Genomic DNA, 19,431 nt, shown 5'->3' with positions numbered 1-19,431 from the left:
CACGACGATTACCAGAATCGTCTGTTCAGTCCAGTACTTGGAGCCGCTACGTCGACAATCCTGAGCCGTCAGCGGCATCGTGCGCCGTACAGGATGAACCTTGGAAGTTCAAGCCAAACGCGTGGGTATATCTTCGGTCTTTCCCGGTTCGCGCCCATCACCGTCACTCTCCCACGCCACGCTTGACCTCCTTCTCTCATCTCTTGAACCACCATACCTGCCCCATGAGGGATTGCATATTATGCTAGACTGCATATAGGCCCATATCGAACTCCGATGAATCGGAATACTCTCTGGGTAGCGGCCCATGAGTTCTGTCTCATGCTTGATCATCTCGCCGCGGTCGGGTCGGCACTTTACTCAGACAGGCCTTCAACTCATGCCAGGCCAGACTGTAGGCTTTCCTATCGAGTATAAAGACTGTCGTCGAAGGTCAGTCGCCTTCATTTCCCCTTAGCGCTGAACATGCCTCCAGAAATCAAGTCCATCGCCGTCGCTGGCGCTCAAGGCAGCGTCGGGAAGCCCACAATCCTCGCCCTCGCTTCAGTTCCCCGCGTCTCTGTCCTGGCGCTGACACGCAAGACGGCCTCGCGTTCGGACTGGCTCCCCCAAGGCGTTGCTCACGCAGGCATCGACTTCGACGACGTCGACGGCACGGCGGATGTGCTGCGAGAGCACAAGGTCGAGGTCCTGATTAGCGCCGTCTCTCATGGAGCCGTCCTGGCTCAAATTCCTCTCGCGGACGCCGCGAAGGCGGCAGGTGTAGGGCTGTTTGTGCCGAGCGAGTTCGGTACGATCACGATGGGTTGGCGCGAAGAGGATACTATACCCTCCTTTCTGGCACCGAAGATCAAGGTCGCAGGTCAGTCCATTCCTGATTTCCTTGTGCATAACCGACTCATGTGTGCGGCAGACCATCTCGATTCCATAGGGCTACCCTCCCTGCGCATCTTCGTGAGCGTCGTGTGATGGCCCATGTAATCTGCATAGACTAATAATTGCAGGTCGGCATGTTCATCGAAGCCATCACCACGCTCGTCGGCTACGACGTCAACAAAAAGGTCAACATCTTCAAGCCTCTTCAGGGAGACACCCCCTTCTCGGCGACATCTGCGCCTGACATCGGTGGTGAGCTTTGAATCCTATCGTCCTGAAGGCGCGCGTCGGCTGATATTCCGAAGGCTTCATCGCGCACGTCGTCACGCATTACCCCCTCTCCGAACTCGCCAACAAGGCGCTTCGCATCGAGGGGGAGCGACTGACTCTCAACGGCCTCGGCGCTATCCTAAAGGCACCCGTAGAGAAAGTGGAGGAGGTGCCGTCGCTTCCAGGAGGACCGCCTCCGTTCATCATGTCAGGACTGCAGACTAGCATCGAGAAGGGGCTCATGAATCAGGATACCAAGGTTGGAGAGAATGACGGGGCTGGCGGCGCTGATCACATGTGGCCGGGCCATCGGTGGACAACGATGAAGGAGTACTTGCAATGTAACATGTAGGATATTGCTCGGGTAGAGTGAAAGATGAACATCGTGAATATTTCGGCTACGGCGGCCCATAACCTACAGCGCCCGACTCATTCCTTCAACGGTGACATTCCACCCTTGCTCCGGAAATCCCGGCGCCGTTCCCTGACTTCCATCCCACCCTGCGGCCATCATCGCGACCGCGTACAACAGCCCACCTGAACCGGGGAAATACGGCGTCGGCACGCGTACCCCACCTACAGGCATTCCAACGTCGTCGAACTCGAAGAGCGGATGCAATAGCCAGTCGACCGCCTTGTCCGCGTCACCGAGTCGCGCGGCGGACATAGCGAGCATGGGGAAATCCCATCTCGAATCATGTGAGTCCCAGTCTTCGTCGAGCGTATCTGATGGGTGCACTCACCCCCAGCAATTCGAGATGTTCCAGCTTGACCAGACGCTTTCGGCGGTCGTCTTCGCTATGCCGAGGTCGAGTCCAGAGGTCTCGGGCAGCCAGCCGTATAGACCAGTGAGCGCGGGATGATCGTTCGTGTACTCCTCTCGCGTCCAAAAGTCGTCCTCGATATCTTCGTAAACCTTGTACTTCCCGTCGTGCACCGGAAGCGAAGCCAGATTCTCGCGGACCTCGGTCCACGACGCGGGCACCTCCTCCCCAAGCTCCTCCATCCAGCGCTCCGCTATCCCAAGCCCCAGGCGCCAGTACGCGAGTTCAAACGCCGGGTTCCTCGTCGCGTTCGGGTGCGTATCCTCGGAGACGACGTACATCGGCGGCCCGAGGTCGTAGACGCCCGCGCTCGCGTTCCACCACGCGTAGCTCGCCATCCAGTCGGCGGTCGCGCGCACGACGGGTGCCCACTTCTCTAGCGTCTCGCTAGTCGGAAAGGCGCGGCGCTCGTACTCGGCGAAGACAAGCGGGTGCGGCTGCTGCCAGATGAGGAGGTTGTTGATCTCACCGGGCGAGGAGCGACCCGATGGGTCGGTCATCTTCGGCCAGCGCGCGCCCGCGGCGTAGCCTTGCTGGACTTGCGCGCGGTGGATGCTGGAGGGCAAGAAATTCGAGTATACGGATGTCGAGCGGTTGAGGAGATCCCAATTTCCCCAAAGCGCCCAGTGTTGGAGGTGCCAGAAGATCATTTCCATATGAAATTTCCTGCAGGAAAGTCAGTGAGAAGGGAGATTTTTTAGCATCGCTTCACGCACCCGTACTAAGCAGAGGCATGTAATCAGATGCTCAGTGAGAGCAATGCGTACAACGAGGAGCACTCACCCAGCCATTGTTGACCAGTCCGGACTACATATAGTAAGTCGTGGATCCTTCAAGCTCACTCGGTGAAAGGGACATACCTCTTGAGGTCCGCTGGCGTCGGGCGCCTCATTAACACGCACGAGGTATCGGGATAATATTATCCTGCGTTGAAGCTCGTCGGCGTGCTCGTCTGACGATCCGCTGATGACATCGACGAATCCACTTTGAGTCCAGTAGTCTTCCCAAGCCATTGCCGACGCATTGTGCGAGAAGTCGACCTCGGGAGCAAGCGAGCGTTCGATGTCACGAGAGAAAGTCACCACCAGGACCAAGTTTTCCGTCCCGTCCTGAGAGGTCAGGGTGTAGCGATGAGCATTCGGGGAGTCCCTGGTGATGGTGATGTTCTCCTGACTTTCAATAGATGTGAGAAAGGTGCTGGAGCCCAGCTCGTGAGTGAGGTCGCTCCTGTGGTCGTCCACCGTGCGCAGCGTTGTCGTATGCTTGTCCGTCGCATTGTACACGCCCACGAAAGGCGCACTGAACTTGTTCGTTCCGTCTGTCCACGGGAAGTCGAAGAAGACTCCCAACCGGCCCGCCGCGAGCAGGGGCGAAGACACCGTGATCACCACCGCATCCGCGCGGTCCGCGCAGGATGTGGTCACGCGCACCTCTGCACCGGCCCACTCGTACTCGCTCTGCGCGATGCCCGTCCACAGGTTGAGCTCCTGGCGGAGGGAAGTCAAGTCGGCCTCGCTGACGTTTGTCAAGAGGGCCCCTGCGTCGTCGAAGAATGCCAGCCCGATACGTCCAAGGTTGACGCGGTTGGGGTTCGCAATGAGCCATTGCTCAATGGCGGTGGGCTCGCCGCCGAAGTCGTACTCGACGGGGCGGCCGTGGTCGAGCCAGCTAGCACCATGGTAGCGTTCGACGTCAGCTTCGGTGGTTCCTAACTCGGGAGTTCAGTGACTATTCGACTCAACAGAGCATCGAAAGAACGCACCATCGGGAAGCGAGTCGTTCTTCCACCCCCAGGATGAAAGAATGGCAAATGGCTGGAAGGTCTGCAGCCCGGTGACGTCCATCCCAAAAGCGAAGTTCCCGTTTCCGACTTGAACTGGTGTGGATGTACTGGACACGTTGCGAACTGGATTGTATCGCGAGACAATGGAGCGGCGGTCGATGGGGGCATAACAGACGGTCGCGGTGAGTAGACAGATTGCGAACAAGAGAAGCATCCGCGCGCAGGCCTGCATGGTGGTTCCAAAAGACGTCAGTTAGGCGCTTAAGGTACTACACCTTCCTATTTCTCCGTGACCATGCTGCCAGTATGGAAGGTAGAGGTCACGCGCTATGTCAGGCAAGATGAGCGAGATTGTACACTCTTACTTGCAAGGACCACTGTCAGTAGACAATGTAAGAAGGATGAGAGCGTACCGCATCATGATTCAGTGAGTTGCGATGATCTGGGCATAAGCCGAAGAAAAGACACGAACTCGGAAAACCCTTCCCGAGTATAGCTTCTGTCAGTGTGCTATCCCGCCAACTGAGGACAAACCAGGGCATTTCAGACAGTATCTTTGCCTTGAAGAGGATAGAGCCCCAGTATCCAGAAGTTCTTGTGTGCTGAGCGTATCGTGCATAAAGGAAATGACAAAAAGGCAGAAAGCAGCATCGTGGGAAAACGCGTCATCCGGCAAAGGCCGGTGGCGCTTTTCTGTGCAATGGCGCCTTCAAGCTTGTCCCAATAATTTCTTGTTTGTCGCACTTGAGTCGTACGTACTTGAGGAATCAACTCTGAAAGAGCTACTATATGCCGACTGCCACAGTAGCAGGAATCAAGCGATCCAATGACCCTCGCGGGCATTCAGCCAACCTCCTGATATGCACGCAAACCGCTGGCCCTACCTTGAACACCGTGACGAATGGAGAAGTGCTACATGCGCATTCACAATCTCAGCGTGTAGGCAGTAACAAACTACAGGTCAGTATATACGTCGTCACCCCCGAGCAACGATCCTGCGCGACAGATGCGCGAAGGGACTACCACTCTCCTGCTTGGCGCCTAGTCGACCATGCTGCTGCACCAAGAGTGAATCAACTTCACGCCAGCACACCTCTCTCACGTCTCGCGTGTGCTGTCGTAAGACCGTCGATGACTTGACCACGACGGCCTGCAGCGCCGGGAATATCCCTGCGAGGTATCTCGCTACCACGCCCGCGTCCGCAATGGGCGACATGCGCGGGCAGATGAAGAGCTCCAGGCAAGTCGCACGGGACCCAGCCGATGCGTCGACAGCGTGCGAAACAGACGACGCGTCGATGGCGTGCGAGACAGACGACGCATCGACAGCGCCCGGGACCACGGTAGCGTCGACGGGCATCTCTAGGTGCACCAGGCGCGGGCAGCCGCGCGCGAGGTGGCCGAGCGCGGCGAGCGGGCACGCGCCCGCGGGATCGGCCGCGCGGTCCATCTCGATACGCAGGTGCTCCAGCTCCGGCCACCAGCCCGCGGCCTCGCGCCAGTCTGCGTCCGCGAGCGCGAGCGCGGAGATCCTGCCGAGCGCGAGGACGGTCAGCGCGCGGAAACCAGCGAGCGCGCGGAGGGCGTCCGGACTTAGGGGGGTCGGTACGTGCTCGAAATCCCAGCGCGCGTTCGCGACCTCGATCTGCGTGAGCGCGCCGCGGTCGACGTGCGCGCTGATCGTGCTGAGGAGCGCGTGAAGGTCGGCGGGGGCGCGCATGCGGACGTCGGCGTCGAGCGTGCTGAGCGGGAGGGCGGGTCGGGAGGAGAGGACAGAGTAGAGGAAGGGGAGCGACGTCCCGATGCAAGAAAGATGCTTGAGCGCGCTGAAGCCCTGGCATGGAACAACAGCACGCCGATCGTCATCGTTCGTGTCCATCGCGTAGATACGCAGATCGTGCAGCGCGGGACATGTCGCGAGGCTCGGAAGAAGGCCCGCGCTGCTGTTTGCAGAATCGAACGTTAGAGAAACGCGCTGCAGCGTGGGACGGGCATCCAGCGCCTTCACGAGCGCACTACAGAATTCCGCGCTCGCATCTTCTGTGCGCAGTCTGAAGTGAGTGAGACTAGGCAGGGAGGCAACGATGTATGACCAGGAGGTCGCGGGGAGGAAGTTCTGATGCTGGCAGACCTCCGTGATCGTAGGCGCGAGCAAAAGCCGGAGAAATGCAGAGTCGATTGGGGTAAATTGCCGCGAGCGCAGCTCTATCGCCCGCAGCCTTGGCAGAAGGAACGCGCCAGGCGGACACCGCAAAATCCGCTGCTGGTCCTCGAGATAAATCGCAAAGTCGATGTGAATGAAGCGAACGAGTCTCGCGAGCCTCCTCCAGACCGACCAGTCCTCGGGCACTAGTTCCCGCCTTCGCTCGCGCAGGACCCCCTCTTCATCCTGATAGACCTCGAGTGGAGGAGTATAACGGTAAGCATGACGCTGCGGTTCAGTTAGCCTGGCCCCCTGCACACAGCCAAGATCAACAGCACACCGATGGTATCGCGTCATCGGGGAGGAGGTTGAGCAGCGGACGCAGACTGTCAAGAGTTTCCCATAGCACGGGTTCGGCCGCGTCCTTCCAGGCCCGAGAAACGAGACAAAGGCGTCGGAGGTCACTTTTAGGGAGATCTCCTGCTCTAAAGATGGCGTCCAGGAGCTCCGGAAGGTAGAACATAGCATGCGCAATGCTGGGAGCAGCATGCGCGGTTCTGTCCGCAGGTGTTTCTGTGTTCATTGTGCGCGAGATCATGGGAGGAAGCGAGTTGAAAGGCGCGCGTCCGGCCCGACGTTGCTCGGGCGATGCCGATGCCGCGTGGAGCAAACTCTTCCCACGGATTGTTCGTCCTCACTTCCATGGCGGAATTACTCGCCCGCTAGCACTTGGCACTGCGTAAGTTCAGAAGCCCTGAACTGCACCAAAAAATACAACCTCAGGCGCTCTTGTCAGCTGATAAGTATCCTGGGCCAGATACAGGAATATTCTAATGAGAAACCCGGTTTCTGCGTTTTGCCTTCCTTATAAGGCAATTCTGTAGAAACCCGCTCAACTTCTTTACACGAGGCTGGGTTTCTACCGGCATCTCTCCGGCCGTACTCCCGGGAGACGGTGATGCGCCATCAATCCCGCCTCTCGTTGCCGAAGCCGTCGAGCTTGCGGCACCTCCTCCGTTCGCCACAGTACAGCCTGTTTCCAGCTCAGTAGCCCGGTGTAGGGTGTAAGATACCAGGCTACTGACTCCAATACGACTCAGTCAGCCCTCTTAGCTAGCAGGACCGTCACTGACCCATAGGACATTGTGTCCACTGGTAGACACAATGGTCATGTGACTACAATGGGAAGACGACCATTTACCCTCGGAAAGCACCCTCCAGAGGGTCCTAAGGTATATTCTGTGTCAAGATAAGACTATTTACACTCATGTATGCATCCTTGCCTCAGATATAAGGGGGATATCCTACTAAAAGTACTCAGCGGTGGCCGGCGCTGTCGAGCTAGTTGGCCGATAGCCTCGTGCAGTGATGCCGAGCGCGGCATCAAAGACCTCGCCGGCGCGTCGCCGGGATGCTCGCCGACAGAAACCGGGTTTCTAGATAAGGTTTCTACAGTTGGGTTTCTCATTAGAATATTCCCCAGATACAGTAAGCAGCGTAGATGCAGAAGGACGGCAAGCACTGCGAAAGACGACGAGTACCCGCAAGGAAACGGACTCGAACTCGCGCACTCAACAATGTGTGGTCATGTCCGCCGGCTCCCGGTCTATCAGATGGCTTGCTGGTGTACCCGCAAATCGAAAAGTCGAGCGCGGCAGCGAATAAGGCTCAATCGAGGTGGTGAGTTAGCTTCGGTCCTCAATCGACAGCGATGTCCCATCCAATGACTTAGATTTCGAACGCAGGTTACACGTGCCGACTATATCTTGCTCACAAGGGTACCTGCACCGGGATGGACGCTCGCAATGCTTGGCCGCTCATCAGACGTCTCTCATGATCTCCCACATGGCGTCTCCGCCTCCCTCAACGACAGACGCGATCATCGCCATGTCCACTGAGCATGGAAAAGGGCTTCCAGGATATGTCTACGCAACCACCCTTCCTCGCTATATCGCTCCCACCACCTCCGACCCACAGTTCGATACACTGGTCACCGCAATCCCGCAGTCACCGCTCTATCCCTCGGTCACCGTTCTTCCACTGGATCGACCGGTTATCTAGGCTCCGACATCCTCGAGCTACTTCTCAAGGACGGGCGCGTTAAGCACATCTACACCTTGGGCCGCGAGGGGAAGGGTGCTGCGCCCTGGGAGCGAGAACGCGCACTGTGGGCGAAAAGGGGCTTGGCGAGCAGCCACTGGGATCACCGAAGCTTGCCATCCTTGGCGGAGACTTTGCCTCCCCGCAGTCCGGGCTGGACAGAGAGATGTACATCGAGGTATGATCTTCTCCGTTTGGTTATGGCCGTTTCTCTGATATCCCGCTCCTATGCGCGCAGATTCTCGCCAAGGTCTCAATCGTCATCCACGCCGCCTGGAGCGTCAATCTCACCAAAAGGCTTGTCGTAACCAAGCCCAATCTACAAGGTCTACGTGCGCTCGTCGACTCCATCAAATGATATTCCTATGCTCTTCACCTTAATGTTCTACTCTGCACGCTCCTAGAAAGGAAGCACCCTTGCGACTCCCTATGATGGCACGCCACCACGAAAGTCCCTCCTTATCCTCGCCAGTCCCCCCTACAATCGCTCCAGTAGCGCCTAGTCTGACCCGCTGAGCCCAGCTACAGCGACGGCGACGCTGCAACTGCATCCGAGATTTAACTTGGCGCGGCGACGGCGGCGCTTCTATGTGACCACCCGTCTTTCCTTCGCCGCGCGAGCCCGTATTCCCTTCGCCGCTCGAGTCCGCCCCTCTTTCCCCCTTCGCCACCCCGAGCACCCGAGCACCGCCGCTCGACTCATGGTCGTCGCGTCCCGCTGTCTACTTCGTCGTCCAGTCGCGCTGTCGACCTCGTCGTCGCGTCGTACGCTGTTGACGTCGAGGTCCAGTCAGGCGCTGTCGACTGCGTCGTCCAGGAGCGCTGTCGACTTCGTCGTTGCGTCGCGCTGTCGACCACGTCGTCGTCGCGTCGCGATATCGGTCTCGAGTCGAGTCGCGCAGTGTCAGACGAGGGAGAAGGAGAGTCGTGCGCAGTGCCAGACGGGGGAGAAGGAGAGTTCCGCTGTCGTCGTCGCGTCCAGTCCCGCTGTCGACTTTCGTCGTCGGGTCGCTAGCTGTCGACTTCGTCATCGATTCGCTCGATGTCGACTTCGTCGGCCAGTCGCGCAGTGCCAGACGGGGGAGAAGGAGAGTCCCGCGCTGTCGACGTCGTCGTCCAGTGGCGTCGCGCTGTCGACTTCGTCGTCGTGTCGTACGCTGTCGACTCCGTCGTCCAGTCCAGTCACGCTGTCGACTTCGTCGTCGAGTCGGTGCCAAACGAGGGAGGAGGAGAGTCGCGCTGTCGACTTCGTCGGCGAGTCGCACACAGTGTCAGACGGGGGAGGAGGAGGGTCGCGCAGTGTAAGACGAGGAGAAGGAGAGTCCGGCTGTCGACCACGCCATTAAGTCCCGCTGTAGACCCCGCCGTCGAGTCCCGCGCTGTCGACTTCGTCGTCCAGTCGCGTCGCGCTGTAGACCCCGCCGTCCAGTCGCGCTGTCGACGTCGTCGTCCGCGGCTCGCGCAGTGCCAGACGAGGGAGGAGGAGAGTCCCGCGCTGTCGACTTCGTCGACGGCCAGGCGCGCTGTCGACTTCGTCGGCGAGTCGCTAGCTGTCGACTTCGTCGTCGAGTCGCGCGCTGTCGATCTCGTCGTCAAGTCGCGCGCAGTGCCAGACGAGGAGGAGGAGAGTCGCGCTGTCGACCCTCGTCGTCCAATCGCGCTGTCGACTTCGTCGTCCAGTCCCGCGCTGTCGACTTCGTCGTCCAGGAGCGCGCTGTCGAATTCGAGTCGAGTCGCGTCCCGCTATCGACTTCGAGTCCAGTCCCGCTGTCGACTTCGTCGTCCAGTCGCGCTGTCGACTTCGTCGTTGAGTCGCGCTGTCGACTCCGCCGGATCCAGCCGACTTACTTGGTGCAGGGCGTCTTGGGGAAGCAAACTCAAGAGGGGGCTAAGGCTGCTCAGATCTTTCCACAATTCAGGTTCCGCTGCGGATCTCCAGCTACGAGATGCGAGGCAGAGGTTTCGAAGATCGGTCTTATGGAGGATGCCTGTGCCGCAGATGGCGCCCCGGAGCTCGGGAATAGCGAGCGCAGCATGGGCCTTCGTATGTGTATGCAAGTCAACGTCCATTCTGGTCTCTTGAGTAGGAACGCAGCTGCAGGACGAAGGGAGACGGTGACCTAAGCGCCTAGTGAGCGCCGCCGGGCTTTGCCGAGGTGGACTTCTCAATCCAGGTCAGGGGTGGCCTTCGCACGATTATCTTACCCTCGACCTTCATCACTCCCCCATATTGCTGCTCGTATCTTCTACACGGCCGTGCTTAACCTTCTTGCTCGTCCACCTCTGTCTGCCTGCTGGCATGCAACTTGCTCTCAAGGTCTCTGGACTGAGCATCGTCGTACCCGGGCCGAACATTGTCAGACCCTAGCCGCACATCTTGAACTCGTCAATGGGTTCCTTCTGTCTTGCATGATGTACCCATGGCTGAACGGCTGAATGCACCAACGACTGGATGCACTCAAGAGAAGGTAACTGGATGTAGCAAGCGCAGAGGAAGCCCTTTGAGCGCGAAGGAAGCCCTCTGTGCTGAGTTGACGTCAACTCTGCCCATCATGCGCGAGGCGTCCGCGTCTCCTTCGCCAGCCCGTATTTCCTTTGCTGCTCGCGTCCGTCTTTCCTTCGCCGCGCGTGTCCGTATTTCCTTTGCCGCGCGAGTCCGTGGTCCCTTTGCTGCTCGAGTCCGTGGTCCCTTTGCTGCTCGAGCCCGTATACTTTCCGTCGCGCGAGTCCGTCTTCTTTCTCCCTTCGCCGCCCGAGCACCCGAGCACCGCCCCCGACTCATGGTCGTCGGCCTGCGCCCCCGACTCGTGGATCGTAGGCCTGCGCCCTCGACTCATGGTCGTCGGCCCGCGCCGCTCGACTTCGTCGGGTCGTACGGTGTCGACCCCGCCGTCGCGCTGCCGACTTCATCGTCGAGTCGCGTCCTGCGCTGTTGACCTCGTCCTCGAGTCCCGCGCAGTGCCAGACGAGGGAGAAGGAGAGTCGCGCTGTCGACTTCGAATCGCAGTGTCAGACGGGGGAGAAGGAGCGCTGTCGACTTCGTCGTCGAGTCGCGTTGTCAACTTCGTCATCTGGTCGCGCTGTCGACTTCGTCGTCGGCGAGTCGCGCTGTATGTAGACTGCGTCATCGCGTCGCGCGCTGTCGACTTCGTCGAGTCATGCTGTCGACTTCGTCGTCCAGTCCCGCTGTTGACTTCGTCGTCGAGCCACGCTGTGGACTTCGAGTCGAGTCGCGTGTAGTGTTAGACGAGGGAGAAGGAGAGTCGCGCTGTCAACTTCGTCGTCCGGTCGCGCGCAGTTCCAGACGAGGAGGGGGAGAGTCGCGTCGCTAGCTGTCGATTTTGTCGTCCAGTCCAGTCGCTAGCTGTCGACTTCGTCGTCGAGTCGCGCTGTATGTAGACTTCGTCGTCCAGTCGCGCCGCGCTGTCAACTTCGTCGTCGCGTCGCGTCACGCTGTCGACTTCGTCGTCCAGTCGATCCGCGCAGTGTCAGACGAGGGTGGAGGAGAGCCGCGCTGTCGACTTCGTCGTCGAGTCCCGCGCAGTGCCAGACGAGGAGAGGGAGTGCAGTGCCAGACGAGGAGGAGGAGAGTCGCGCTGTCGACTTCGTCATCCAGTCGCTAGCTGTCGACTTCGTCGTCCAGTCGCGCTGTCGACTTCGTCGTCGAGTCGCGCTGTCGACTTCGTCGTCCAGTCCCGCTGTAAACTTCGTCGTCCAGTGGCGTCGCGATGTCGACTTCGTCATCGAGTCCCGCTGTCGACTTCGTCCTTGTCGAGTCTTACGCTGTCGACTTCGTCGTCGAGCCGTACGCTGTCGACTTCGTCGTCCAGTCTGGTTGCGCTGCCGACTTCGTCGTCCAGTCGCGCTGTCGACCTCCGTCGTCGAGTCGCGCTGTCGACTTCGTCGTCCAGGCCCGCTGTCGACTTCGACGTCCAGGCCCGCTGTCGACCTCGTCGTCGGGTCGTATGCTGTCGACGTCGTCGTCGTCGCGTTGCTCGCTGTCGACTTCGACGTCGGGTCGCCGGCTGCCGACTTCGTCGTCGAGTCGCTAGCTGTCGACTTCGTCGTCCCGTCCCGCCGTCGACTGCGTCGTCGAGGTCCGCGCAGTGTCAGACGAGGGAGAAGTGGAGTCGCGCTGTCGACTTCATTGTCGAGTCGCTAGCTGTCGACTTCGTCGTCCAGGAGCGCTGTCGACTTCGTCGGCGAGTCCCGCTGTAGACTGCGTCGTCCAGTCCCGCTGTCGACGTCGTCGTCCAGCCGCGCTGCCGACCTCGTCGTCCAGGCCCGCGCGCTGTCGACTTCGTCGTCCAGTCGCTCGATGCCGACGTCGTCGTCCAATCGCGCTGTCGACTCCGTCGTCGCGTCCTGCGCAGTGCCCGACGAGGGAGAAGGAGAGTTCCGCTGCCGACTTCGAGTCGCGCTCGCGCTGTCGACCTCGAGTCGAGTCGCGCGCAGTAGACTTCGACTTCGAGTCGTGCTGTCGACTTCGCCGTCCAGGAGCGTCCCGCTGTCGACTTCGTCGTCGAATCGCGCTGTCGACTTCGTCGTCGGGTCGCGCTGTCGACTTCGTTGTCACGTCGAGTCGCGCGGTCGACTTCGCCGTCCAGTCCAGGAGCGCTGTCGACTTCGTCTTCGAGTCCCGCTGTCGACTTCGTCGGCGAGTCCCGCGCAGTGTCAGACGAGGGTGGAGGAGAGTCGCGCACAGTGTCAGACGAGGGTGAAGGGGAGTCGTGCGCGGCGTCAGACGGGGGAGAAGGAGAGTCGCGCTGTATGTAGACTTCGTTGTCCAGTCTCGCTGTCGACCTCCTCGAGTCGAGTCGCGCGCTGTGGACTTCGAGGTCCAGTCGCTAGCTGTCGACCTCGAGTCGTGCGCAGTGTCAGACCGGGGGAGGAGAGTCCCGCTGTCGACCTCGTCGTCGAGTCGCTAGCTGTCGACTTCGTCGTCCAGTCGCGTCACGCTGTCGACTTCGTCGTCGAGTCGCTAGCTGTCGACTTCGTCGTCCAGTCCCGCTGTCGACTTCGTCGTTCGGTCGCTCAATGTCGACTGCGGCGTCCAGGAGCGCTGTCGACTTCGTCGGCGAGTCTTGCCGTCGACTTCGTCGTCCAGTCGCGCGCGCTGTCGACTTCGTCGTCCGGTCCAGTCGCGCTGTCGACTTCGTCGTCCAGTCCCGCTCGATGTCGACGTCGTCGGCGAGTCCCGCGCAGTGCCCAACGAGGGAGAAGGAGAGCCGCGCAGTGTCAGACGAGGGATGAGGAGAGTCGCTGGCTGTCGACTTCGTCGTCCAGGCGCGCTGTGGACTTCGCCGTCGAGTCGCGCTGTCGACTTCGAGTCGAGGCGCGCTGTCGACTTCGTCGTCCAGTCGCGCTGTAGACTTCGTCGTCCAGTCGCGCCACCGACTTCGTCGTCGAGTCGCGTGCAGTGTCAGACGAGGAGAAGGAGAGTCCCGCTGTCGACTTCGTCGTCGAGTCGCGCTGTAGACTTCGTCGTCGAGTCGCGCTGTACTAGACGAGGGAGAAGGAGATTCGCACGGTAGACTCCGTCGTCCAGTGGCGTCCCGCTGTCGACTCCGTCGTCGAGTCGCTCGATGCCGACCACGTTGAGTCGAGTCGCTCGATGCCGACTTCGTCGTCCAGTCGCGCTACCGATCTCGAGTCGAGTCCCGCGCAGTGTCAGACCGGGGGAGGAGAGTCGCGCTGTCGACTTCGTCGTCCAGTCGCGCCGTTGACTTCGTCGTCGAGTCGCGCTGTCGACGTCGTCGTCCAGGAGCGCGCAGTGTAGACTTCGTCGAAGCGAGTCGCTAGCTGTCGACTTCGAGGTCCAGTGGCGTCGCGCTGTCGACTTCGAGTCGCGTCCAGTTGCGCGCAGTGTCAGATGACTTCGTCGTCGAAGTGCAGCTGTCGACTTCGACGTCGAGTCCCGCTCGATGTGGACTTCGTCGTAGAGTCGCGCTATAGACTGCGTCGTCCAGGAGCGCTGTCGACTTCGTCGTCCGCGGGTCGCGCGCTGTCGACTTCGTCGTCGAGTCCCGCTGTCGACTTCGTTCGTCGCGTCGCGCTGTGGACTTCGAGTCGAGTCCCGCTGTATGTCGACTTCGAGTCGAGTCCCGCTGTGTCAGGTGAGGAGAAGGAGAGTCGCGCTGTCGACTTCGTCGTCGAGTCCCGCGCAGTGCCCAACGAGGGAGGAGGAGAGTCGTGCTGTCGACTTCGAGGTCCAGTCCCGCTGTCGACTTCGTCTTCGAGTCCCGCTGCCGACTTTGTCGTCCAGCCGCGCTGTCGACCTCGTCGTCGGGTCGCGTTGCGCTGCCGACTTCGAGTCCAGGCGCGCTGTAGACTTCGTCATCGAGTCCTGTGCGCTGTCGACTGCGGCGTCGAGTCGCTAGCTTTAGGCTTCGAGGTCGTGCGCTGGCTGTCGACTTCGTCGTCCAGTCCCGCTGTCGACGTCGTCGTCCAGGGGCGTCGCGCTGTAGACTTCGTCGTCCAGTCGCGCTGCCGACTTCGAGTCGAGTCCAGTTGCGCTGTTGACCTCGTCGGCGAGTCGCGCTGTCGACTTCTTCATCCAGGAGCGCTGTCGACCTCGACTTCGTCGTCGAGTCCCGCGCATTGTCAGACCGGGGGAGGAGAGTCGCGCTGTCGACTTCGAGTCGAGTCACGCTGTAGACTTCGTCGTCGTCCAGTCGCGTATCAGACGGCGGAGGAGGAGAGTCGTACGCTGTCGACTTCACCGTCCAGTCGCGCGCAGCTTCAGACGGGGGAGGAGAGTCGCGCTGTAGACTTCGTCGTCCAGTCGCGTCCCGCTGCCGACTTCGTCGTCCAGACGCGCTGTCGACGTCGTCCAGTCGCGTCGCGCTGTAGCCTTCGTCGGCGAGTCGCGCTGTCGACTTCGTCGTCCAGTCGTGCGCTGTCGACCCGAGTCGAGTCGAAATCCCTCTTGACCTCGCTGCCGACTTCGTCGTCCAGTCCCGTCGCGCTGTCGACTTCGAGTCGCGTCCCGCTGTCGACTTCGTCGTCGCGTCGCGCTGTCGACTTCGAGTCGAGTCCCGCTGTCGACTTCGAGGTCGAGTCCCGCCGCTGTCGACTTCGAGTCCAGGAGCGCTGTCGACTCCGTCGGCGAGTCGCGCGCTGTGGACTTCGTCGTCTAGTTCAGTCACGCTGTCGACTTCGAGTCCAGTCGCGCGCCATGTCGACTTCGTCGGCGAGTCCCGCTGTCGACTTCGTCGTCGTCCAATCGCGCAGTCGACTTCGTCGTCGCGTCGCGCCGTCGACGTCGTCATCGAGTCGCGCTGTCGACCTCGAGTCGAGTCCCGCTGTCGACGTCGTCGTCGAGTCGCGCTGTCGACTTCGTCGTCGCGTCGCGCGCTGTCGACGTCGTCGTCGAGTCGCGCTGTCGACCTCGTCGTCGCGTCCCGCTGTCGACTTCGTCGTCGCGTCCTGTGCTGTCGACTTCGTCTAGTCCCGCTGTCGACTTCGTCGTCAAGTCGCGCTGTCGACTTCGTCGTCCCGTCATGCTGTCGACTTCGAGTCGAGTCGCGTGCAGCGCCAGACGAGGAGAAGGAGAGTCGCGCTGTCGACTTCGTCGTCCAGTCCCGCTGTCGACTTCGTCGTCCAGTCCAGTCGCGCTGTCGACTTCGTCGTCGGCGAGTCAGGTGCTGTCGACCTCGAGGTCCAGTCGCGCTGTCGACTTCGTCGTCGAGTCCCGCTGTCGACTTCGTCGAGCCGTCTAGTCCCGCTGTCGACTTCGTCGTCGAGTCCCGCTGTCGACTTCGTCGTCCAGTGGCGTCGCGCTGTCGACTTCGTCGTCCAGTGGTGCTGCCGACTTCGTCGTCCGCGGGTCCCGCTGTGGACTTCGTCGTCCAGTCGTACGCTGCCGACTTCGTCGTCGAGTCCTGCGCTGTCGACTTCGTTGTCGAGTCCAGTCGCGCTGTCGACTTCGTCGTCGGGTCGCTAGCTGTCGACTTCGTCGTCCAGGAGCGCTGTCGACTTCGTCGTCCAGTCCAGTCGCGCGCTGTCGACTTCGCTGTCGACTTCGCTGTCGAGTCCAGTCACGCTGTCGACTTCGTCGTCCAGTCCCGCGCTGTCGACGTCGTCGAGTCGATCCCGCTGTCGACTTCGTCTAGGCCCGCTGTATGTAGACTTCGTCGTCACGTCGAGTCCCGCTGTCGACTTCGTCGTCGAGTCCCGCCGGTGACCTCGAGTCGAGTCCTGCGCAGTGCCAGAGGAGGGAGAAGGAGAGTCGCGCGCAGTGCCAGACGAGGAGAAGGAGAGTCCCGCGCAGTGTCAGACGGGGGAGGAGGAGAGTCGCGCGCAGCGCCAGATGAGGGAGAAGGAGAGTCGCGCAGTGTCAGACGGGGAAGAAGGAGAGCGCAGTGCCAGACAAAGGAGGAGGAGAGTCGCTCGATGCCGACTTCGTCGTCGAGTCGCGTCGCGCTGTCGACTGCGTCGTCGAGTCGCGCTGTCGACTTCGTCGTCCAGTCGCTCGATATCGACTCCGTCGTCCAGTCCCGCTGTCGACTTCGTCGTCGAGTCGCTCGATGCCGACTTCGTCGTCGGGTCCCGCTGTCGACCTCCTCGTCCAGGCCCGCTGTCGACTTCGTCGTATCGAGTCGCGTGCGGTGCCAGACGGGGAGAAGGAGGGTGCAGTGTCAGTGCCAGACGAGGAGAAGGAGAGGCGCGCTGTACACTTCGTCGTTCAGTCGCGCAGTATGGGCGGTATACTGTAAAAAAACCTCGAACGCGAATTAGCGACGCAAGTTTGCAACTCCGAAGCAAAACGACGCACCGACTTGGCGAGCTCAATGGATCGGCACATGTGATCGAGGCTGACGCTATCTGAGCCCATTGTACTCGACTTGTTCTTGCGCTGAGGTTGCGAATGGCGTCAGCTCGTGGACGTCGAGCGGCAAGGGCCGCGCGCGGCCACGTGACATGTTCAACTTCCGGTCGTGCTGGACTACCTTCGAGCAGAGGCCCGTCGCATCTCGGTATAGCCAGGAGCCACCTCGTCAGAATAGCCAACCGTATGGATATCTTGGGGGTAGGTCAATAAGGGTACGTGCTTAGGACGACACTGGACGAGGATGCAAGGCTTGGAGACGGAGCCGAGGGCGCCACCGTGACTAGCCCGTAACTAGCTCGTAACAGGCTCAGTCTTCCGACTTTTCCATCACTGCCTGACCATAGCACCTTTAGGTAATCTCATCTTGGTAGATGATCGGTGAGCAAGGGGTAGTCCCTCACCTTGGATGGCAAGCCGCGCCTCGCGGAGGGCCAGATGCTTGAGGCGCATAGCATAGAGCCCACCGCCTCCGATCTTCGCGGACAGCAATTTCCCGCGCCCGTCGACCATCAGGCCCAACTTCTCCCCTGGGAGAGCTTGAGCACGACACCCGACTGGGGGAGCGGAATCGATCAGATGCACCGATTGAGCGAACTCAACACTACGGTGCGTCGTTTTGCATCGAATTGTCAGGATTGTGTCGCTAATTCGCGTTCGAGGTTTCTTTACAGTATACCGCCCATAGCGCAGTACCAGGCGAGGAGAAGGAGAGTCGAGACGAGGGAGAAGGAGAGGGAGAAGGAGAGTCACGCGTTGCTGCTCGAGTCAATCCGGGCGTTGCTGATCGAGTCGATCCGGGCGTTGCTGAGCGAGTCGATCCAGGCGGCGAGGCAAGCGCGCTCGCCGCACCCACCTCCCTCCCACCTCGCCGCACCCACGTCCCCCTTCGCCGCGCCCACTTCCCTCCCACCGCTCGCACTCACTTCCCTCCCACCCCCACGCACCCACCTCCCTCCCACGCCTACGCACCCCCTTCCTCTCAATCCATCCACCCTACATCCCCTCCTATCCCTCCGTCCCCTCTCCATCCTCCTCGCTTCCTCCATCCATCCTCCCCCTCCACAACCGGCCTATCTCCACGCCATGACCGGCCCAGCTCCAGACATAGGAAGAGAAGGAGGGGGAGAGGGGAGAGGGAGAGGGGCGATGGGCGATGGTGTGAGGGAAGGGGCGAGGAGATGGAGAGGGAGAGGGGTGATGGGCGAGGGTGGGGAAGAAGGGAGGAGGTAGAGGGGAGGGAAGGAGTGGGGAGGGGGGAGGTAGAGGGGAGGGAAGGAGTGGGGAGGGGGAGGGGAAGGGGGAGAAGGGGGAGGAGGGGCGAGGAAGAGGGGGTGAGGAGTGGGGAAAAGGGGTGTGGAGAAGGAGGGGGCGAGGGGATGGAGTAGTGGGAAGGGTGAGGAGGGGGTGAGGGGAAGGGAAGGAGGCGCGAGGGAAGGGGAGAGGGGGGGAGGAAGGGGTGAAGGAAGAGGGGAAGGGAAGGAGGCGCGAGGGAAGGGGAGAGGGGGGGAGGAAGGGGTGAAGGAAGAGGGGAAGGGAAGGAGGCGCGAGGGAAGGGGAGAGGGGGGGAGGAAGGGGTGAAGGAAGAGGGGAAGGGAAGGAGGCGCGAGGGAAGGGGAGAGGGGTGATGGGCGAGTAGGGGAGGAGGGTTCAGAGCGAAAGGGGAGACAGAGCGTGCTATATGCGGAAAGGGGGCTCACGCAAGATATGTGGACATGCAAGATACGCGGAAATGCAAGCTGAACCCGGAGCTCGTCATGGGATGCGAAGGGGTGCGCTTGACGTCCGGAGGGGTGCGCTCGACGTCAGACGAGATGCGCTTGTTGTCAGATGGGGTGTGGTCGACGTCCGATGGGATGCGCTTGACGTCCGACAGGTTGGCGTCAAAGACGACGAGCGGGGGTTGGGTGCGGTCAGCGAGGAATGCAGGTGATCCCACGCGGGTGCATGGGGTCCAGCGCGGATGCAGGGGCTCCAGCGCGGGTACATGCGTCCGCGCGAAGGCATGTTTGCGTCTGCATGGAGACACATCTGCGTTCGCGCGAAGACATTTTCGCGTCCGCGACTTGGTAAGTATCCCACCTCTTGTCCTTCCTTCCAACCAGGTCAGCACGCGACGATACTCAGCCAAGCGAGTCAGAATACGTAGGAAGGCGAGTCATCGTACGCACCCGACTGACTGGTGAGGAGAGCGCGCCCGGTCGGCTAACCCTTGCGTGAGGTAGGCAACGTTGGGGCGGCTGGCGGGCAAGGCTGGGGCGCGTCGGCGAGGTTAGGGTGCGACGCGAGGGTGGAATTCGACCCCGTCATCCTCGAGCTGTTCACGCGCGCCTGTCACGTTCACGTTTTGTCGCGTCGCCGAGGGTCGGGATTCGCCGGACGACGCGGTCACGGGCTCGCCGCATGACCTCGCACGAACGCACCGGATGACGTGGGCGGTGACGCGCGCTCTGCCTGATCTGCTTCTCCCCACTCACTGCCCGTCAGGGGCGTAACTTACGACGGACGGCCTCGCTGCATGCGACGGATGTCCTTCAGCTACATGCGTTCGCTCAGCTTGCTGCGAACCCCCGCTCGCGGGAGCGCGGAAGGTGAGATATTCGCA

The 19,431-nt window shown here is 61.1% G+C and overlaps 10 protein-coding genes across 10 annotated transcripts; 6 read left to right on the top strand and 4 right to left on the bottom strand.

The window, feature by feature from the left end:
• Window positions 1-465: 465 nt before the first annotated feature.
• SCHCODRAFT_02673840 (NAD(P)-binding protein) lies at window positions 466-1,498 on the top strand (the record flags this gene model as incomplete). The annotated part of the gene is made up of 4 exons (XM_003026172.2): window positions 466-862; window positions 914-954; window positions 1,005-1,128; window positions 1,182-1,498. The coding sequence occupies 4 exons, from the start codon at window positions 466-468 to the stop codon at window positions 1,496-1,498; spliced, it is 879 nt and encodes a 292-aa protein (XP_003026218.1).
• SCHCODRAFT_02645530 (uncharacterized protein) lies at window positions 1,193-4,351 on the bottom strand. The gene is made up of 6 exons (XM_050346448.1): window positions 3,733-4,351; window positions 2,831-3,678; window positions 2,754-2,777; window positions 2,687-2,691; window positions 1,890-2,636; window positions 1,193-1,835 (listed from the first exon to the last, which is right to left on the bottom strand). The coding sequence occupies exons 1-6, from the start codon at window positions 3,983-3,985 to the stop codon at window positions 1,562-1,564; spliced, it is 2,151 nt and encodes a 716-aa protein (XP_050196918.1). The 5' UTR covers window positions 3,986-4,351; the 3' UTR covers window positions 1,193-1,561.
• Window positions 4,352-4,596: 245 nt separating this feature from the next.
• On the bottom strand, window positions 4,597-6,495 carry SCHCODRAFT_02594652 (uncharacterized protein; the record flags this gene model as incomplete). Its single annotated transcript, XM_003026083.2, has 3 exons — window positions 4,597-4,665; window positions 4,847-6,184; window positions 6,237-6,495. Coding segments are annotated over 3 exons (1,666 nt in total), but the record flags the coding sequence as incomplete, so codon positions are not given.
• A 1,142-nt stretch (window positions 6,496-7,637) lies between these two features.
• On the top strand, window positions 7,638-7,957 carry SCHCODRAFT_02694208 (uncharacterized protein; the record flags this gene model as incomplete). The annotated part of the gene is made up of 1 exon (XM_003026171.3): window positions 7,638-7,957. Exon 1 carries the CDS (start codon window positions 7,730-7,732, stop codon window positions 7,955-7,957), a length of 228 nt encoding a protein of 75 aa, XP_003026217.1. The 5' UTR covers window positions 7,638-7,729.
• Window positions 7,958-8,791: 834 nt separating this feature from the next.
• SCHCODRAFT_02594647 (uncharacterized protein) lies at window positions 8,792-10,120 on the top strand (the record flags this gene model as incomplete). Its single annotated transcript, XM_003026170.3, has 2 exons — window positions 8,792-9,847; window positions 9,916-10,120. The coding sequence occupies exons 1-2, from the start codon at window positions 9,039-9,041 to the stop codon at window positions 10,118-10,120; spliced, it is 1,014 nt and encodes a 337-aa protein (XP_003026216.1). The 5' UTR covers window positions 8,792-9,038.
• Window positions 10,121-10,403: 283 nt separating this feature from the next.
• On the top strand, window positions 10,404-11,073 carry SCHCODRAFT_02645524 (uncharacterized protein). The gene has a single exon (XM_050346447.1). It carries the CDS (start codon window positions 10,549-10,551, stop codon window positions 10,930-10,932), a length of 384 nt encoding a protein of 127 aa, XP_050196917.1. The 5' UTR covers window positions 10,404-10,548; the 3' UTR covers window positions 10,933-11,073.
• A 651-nt stretch (window positions 11,074-11,724) lies between these two features.
• SCHCODRAFT_02594642 (uncharacterized protein) lies at window positions 11,725-12,158 on the top strand (the record flags this gene model as incomplete). The annotated part of the gene is made up of 2 exons (XM_003026169.2): window positions 11,725-11,801; window positions 11,933-12,158. The coding sequence occupies 2 exons, from the start codon at window positions 11,725-11,727 to the stop codon at window positions 12,156-12,158; spliced, it is 303 nt and encodes a 100-aa protein (XP_003026215.1).
• An 863-nt stretch (window positions 12,159-13,021) lies between these two features.
• Window positions 13,022-13,309, top strand: SCHCODRAFT_02645523 (uncharacterized protein). Its single transcript, XM_050346446.1, has one exon. It carries the CDS (start codon window positions 13,034-13,036, stop codon window positions 13,247-13,249), a length of 216 nt encoding a protein of 71 aa, XP_050196916.1. The 5' UTR covers window positions 13,022-13,033; the 3' UTR covers window positions 13,250-13,309.
• Window positions 13,310-13,388: 79 nt separating this feature from the next.
• On the bottom strand, window positions 13,389-16,802 carry SCHCODRAFT_02719623 (uncharacterized protein; the record flags this gene model as incomplete). Its single annotated transcript, XM_003026082.3, has 3 exons — window positions 13,389-16,022; window positions 16,399-16,666; window positions 16,773-16,802. The coding sequence occupies 3 exons, from the start codon at window positions 16,800-16,802 to the stop codon at window positions 13,795-13,797; spliced, it is 2,526 nt and encodes an 841-aa protein (XP_003026128.1). The 3' UTR covers window positions 13,389-13,794.
• A 1,560-nt stretch (window positions 16,803-18,362) lies between these two features.
• SCHCODRAFT_02645521 (uncharacterized protein) lies at window positions 18,363-19,192 on the bottom strand. Its single transcript, XM_050346445.1, has one exon. The coding sequence runs from the start codon at window positions 18,831-18,833 to the stop codon at window positions 18,582-18,584; it is 252 nt and encodes an 83-aa protein (XP_050196915.1). The 5' UTR covers window positions 18,834-19,192; the 3' UTR covers window positions 18,363-18,581.
• Window positions 19,193-19,431: the final 239 nt, after the last annotated feature.

The sequence above is a fragment of the Schizophyllum commune genome (assembly GCF_000143185.2).
Source record: "Schizophyllum commune H4-8 unplaced genomic scaffold SCHCOscaffold_18, whole genome shotgun sequence".
NCBI lineage: Eukaryota > Fungi > Basidiomycota > Agaricomycetes > Agaricales > Schizophyllaceae > Schizophyllum > Schizophyllum commune.
This window is presented reverse-complemented; position numbering and strand designations above follow the sequence as displayed.

Bases quoted from the DNA above. Each gene is read 5' to 3' on its own strand.
- SCHCODRAFT_02645530 (XM_050346448.1), bottom strand. From the start codon at position 3,985: ATGCAGGCCTGCGCGCGGATGCTTCTCTTGTTCGCAATCTGTCTACTC. The intron at 3,679-3,732 runs GTGCGTTCTTTC...CTCCCGAGTTAG, and splicing joins GAACGACTCGCTTCCCGATG to GAACCACCGAAGCTGACGTC. The intron at 1,836-1,889 runs GTGAGTGCACCC...ACATGATTCGAG, and splicing joins AACATCTCGAATTGCTGGGG to ATGGGATTTCCCCATGCTCG.
- SCHCODRAFT_02645524 (XM_050346447.1), top strand. From the start codon at position 10,549: ATGCGCGAGGCGTCCGCGTCTCCTTCGCCAGCCCGTATTTCCTTTGCT.
- SCHCODRAFT_02645523 (XM_050346446.1), top strand. From the start codon at position 13,034: ATGTCGACTGCGGCGTCCAGGAGCGCTGTCGACTTCGTCGGCGAGTCT.
- SCHCODRAFT_02645521 (XM_050346445.1), bottom strand. From the start codon at position 18,833: ATGCCTTCGCGCGGACGCATGTACCCGCGCTGGAGCCCCTGCATCCGC.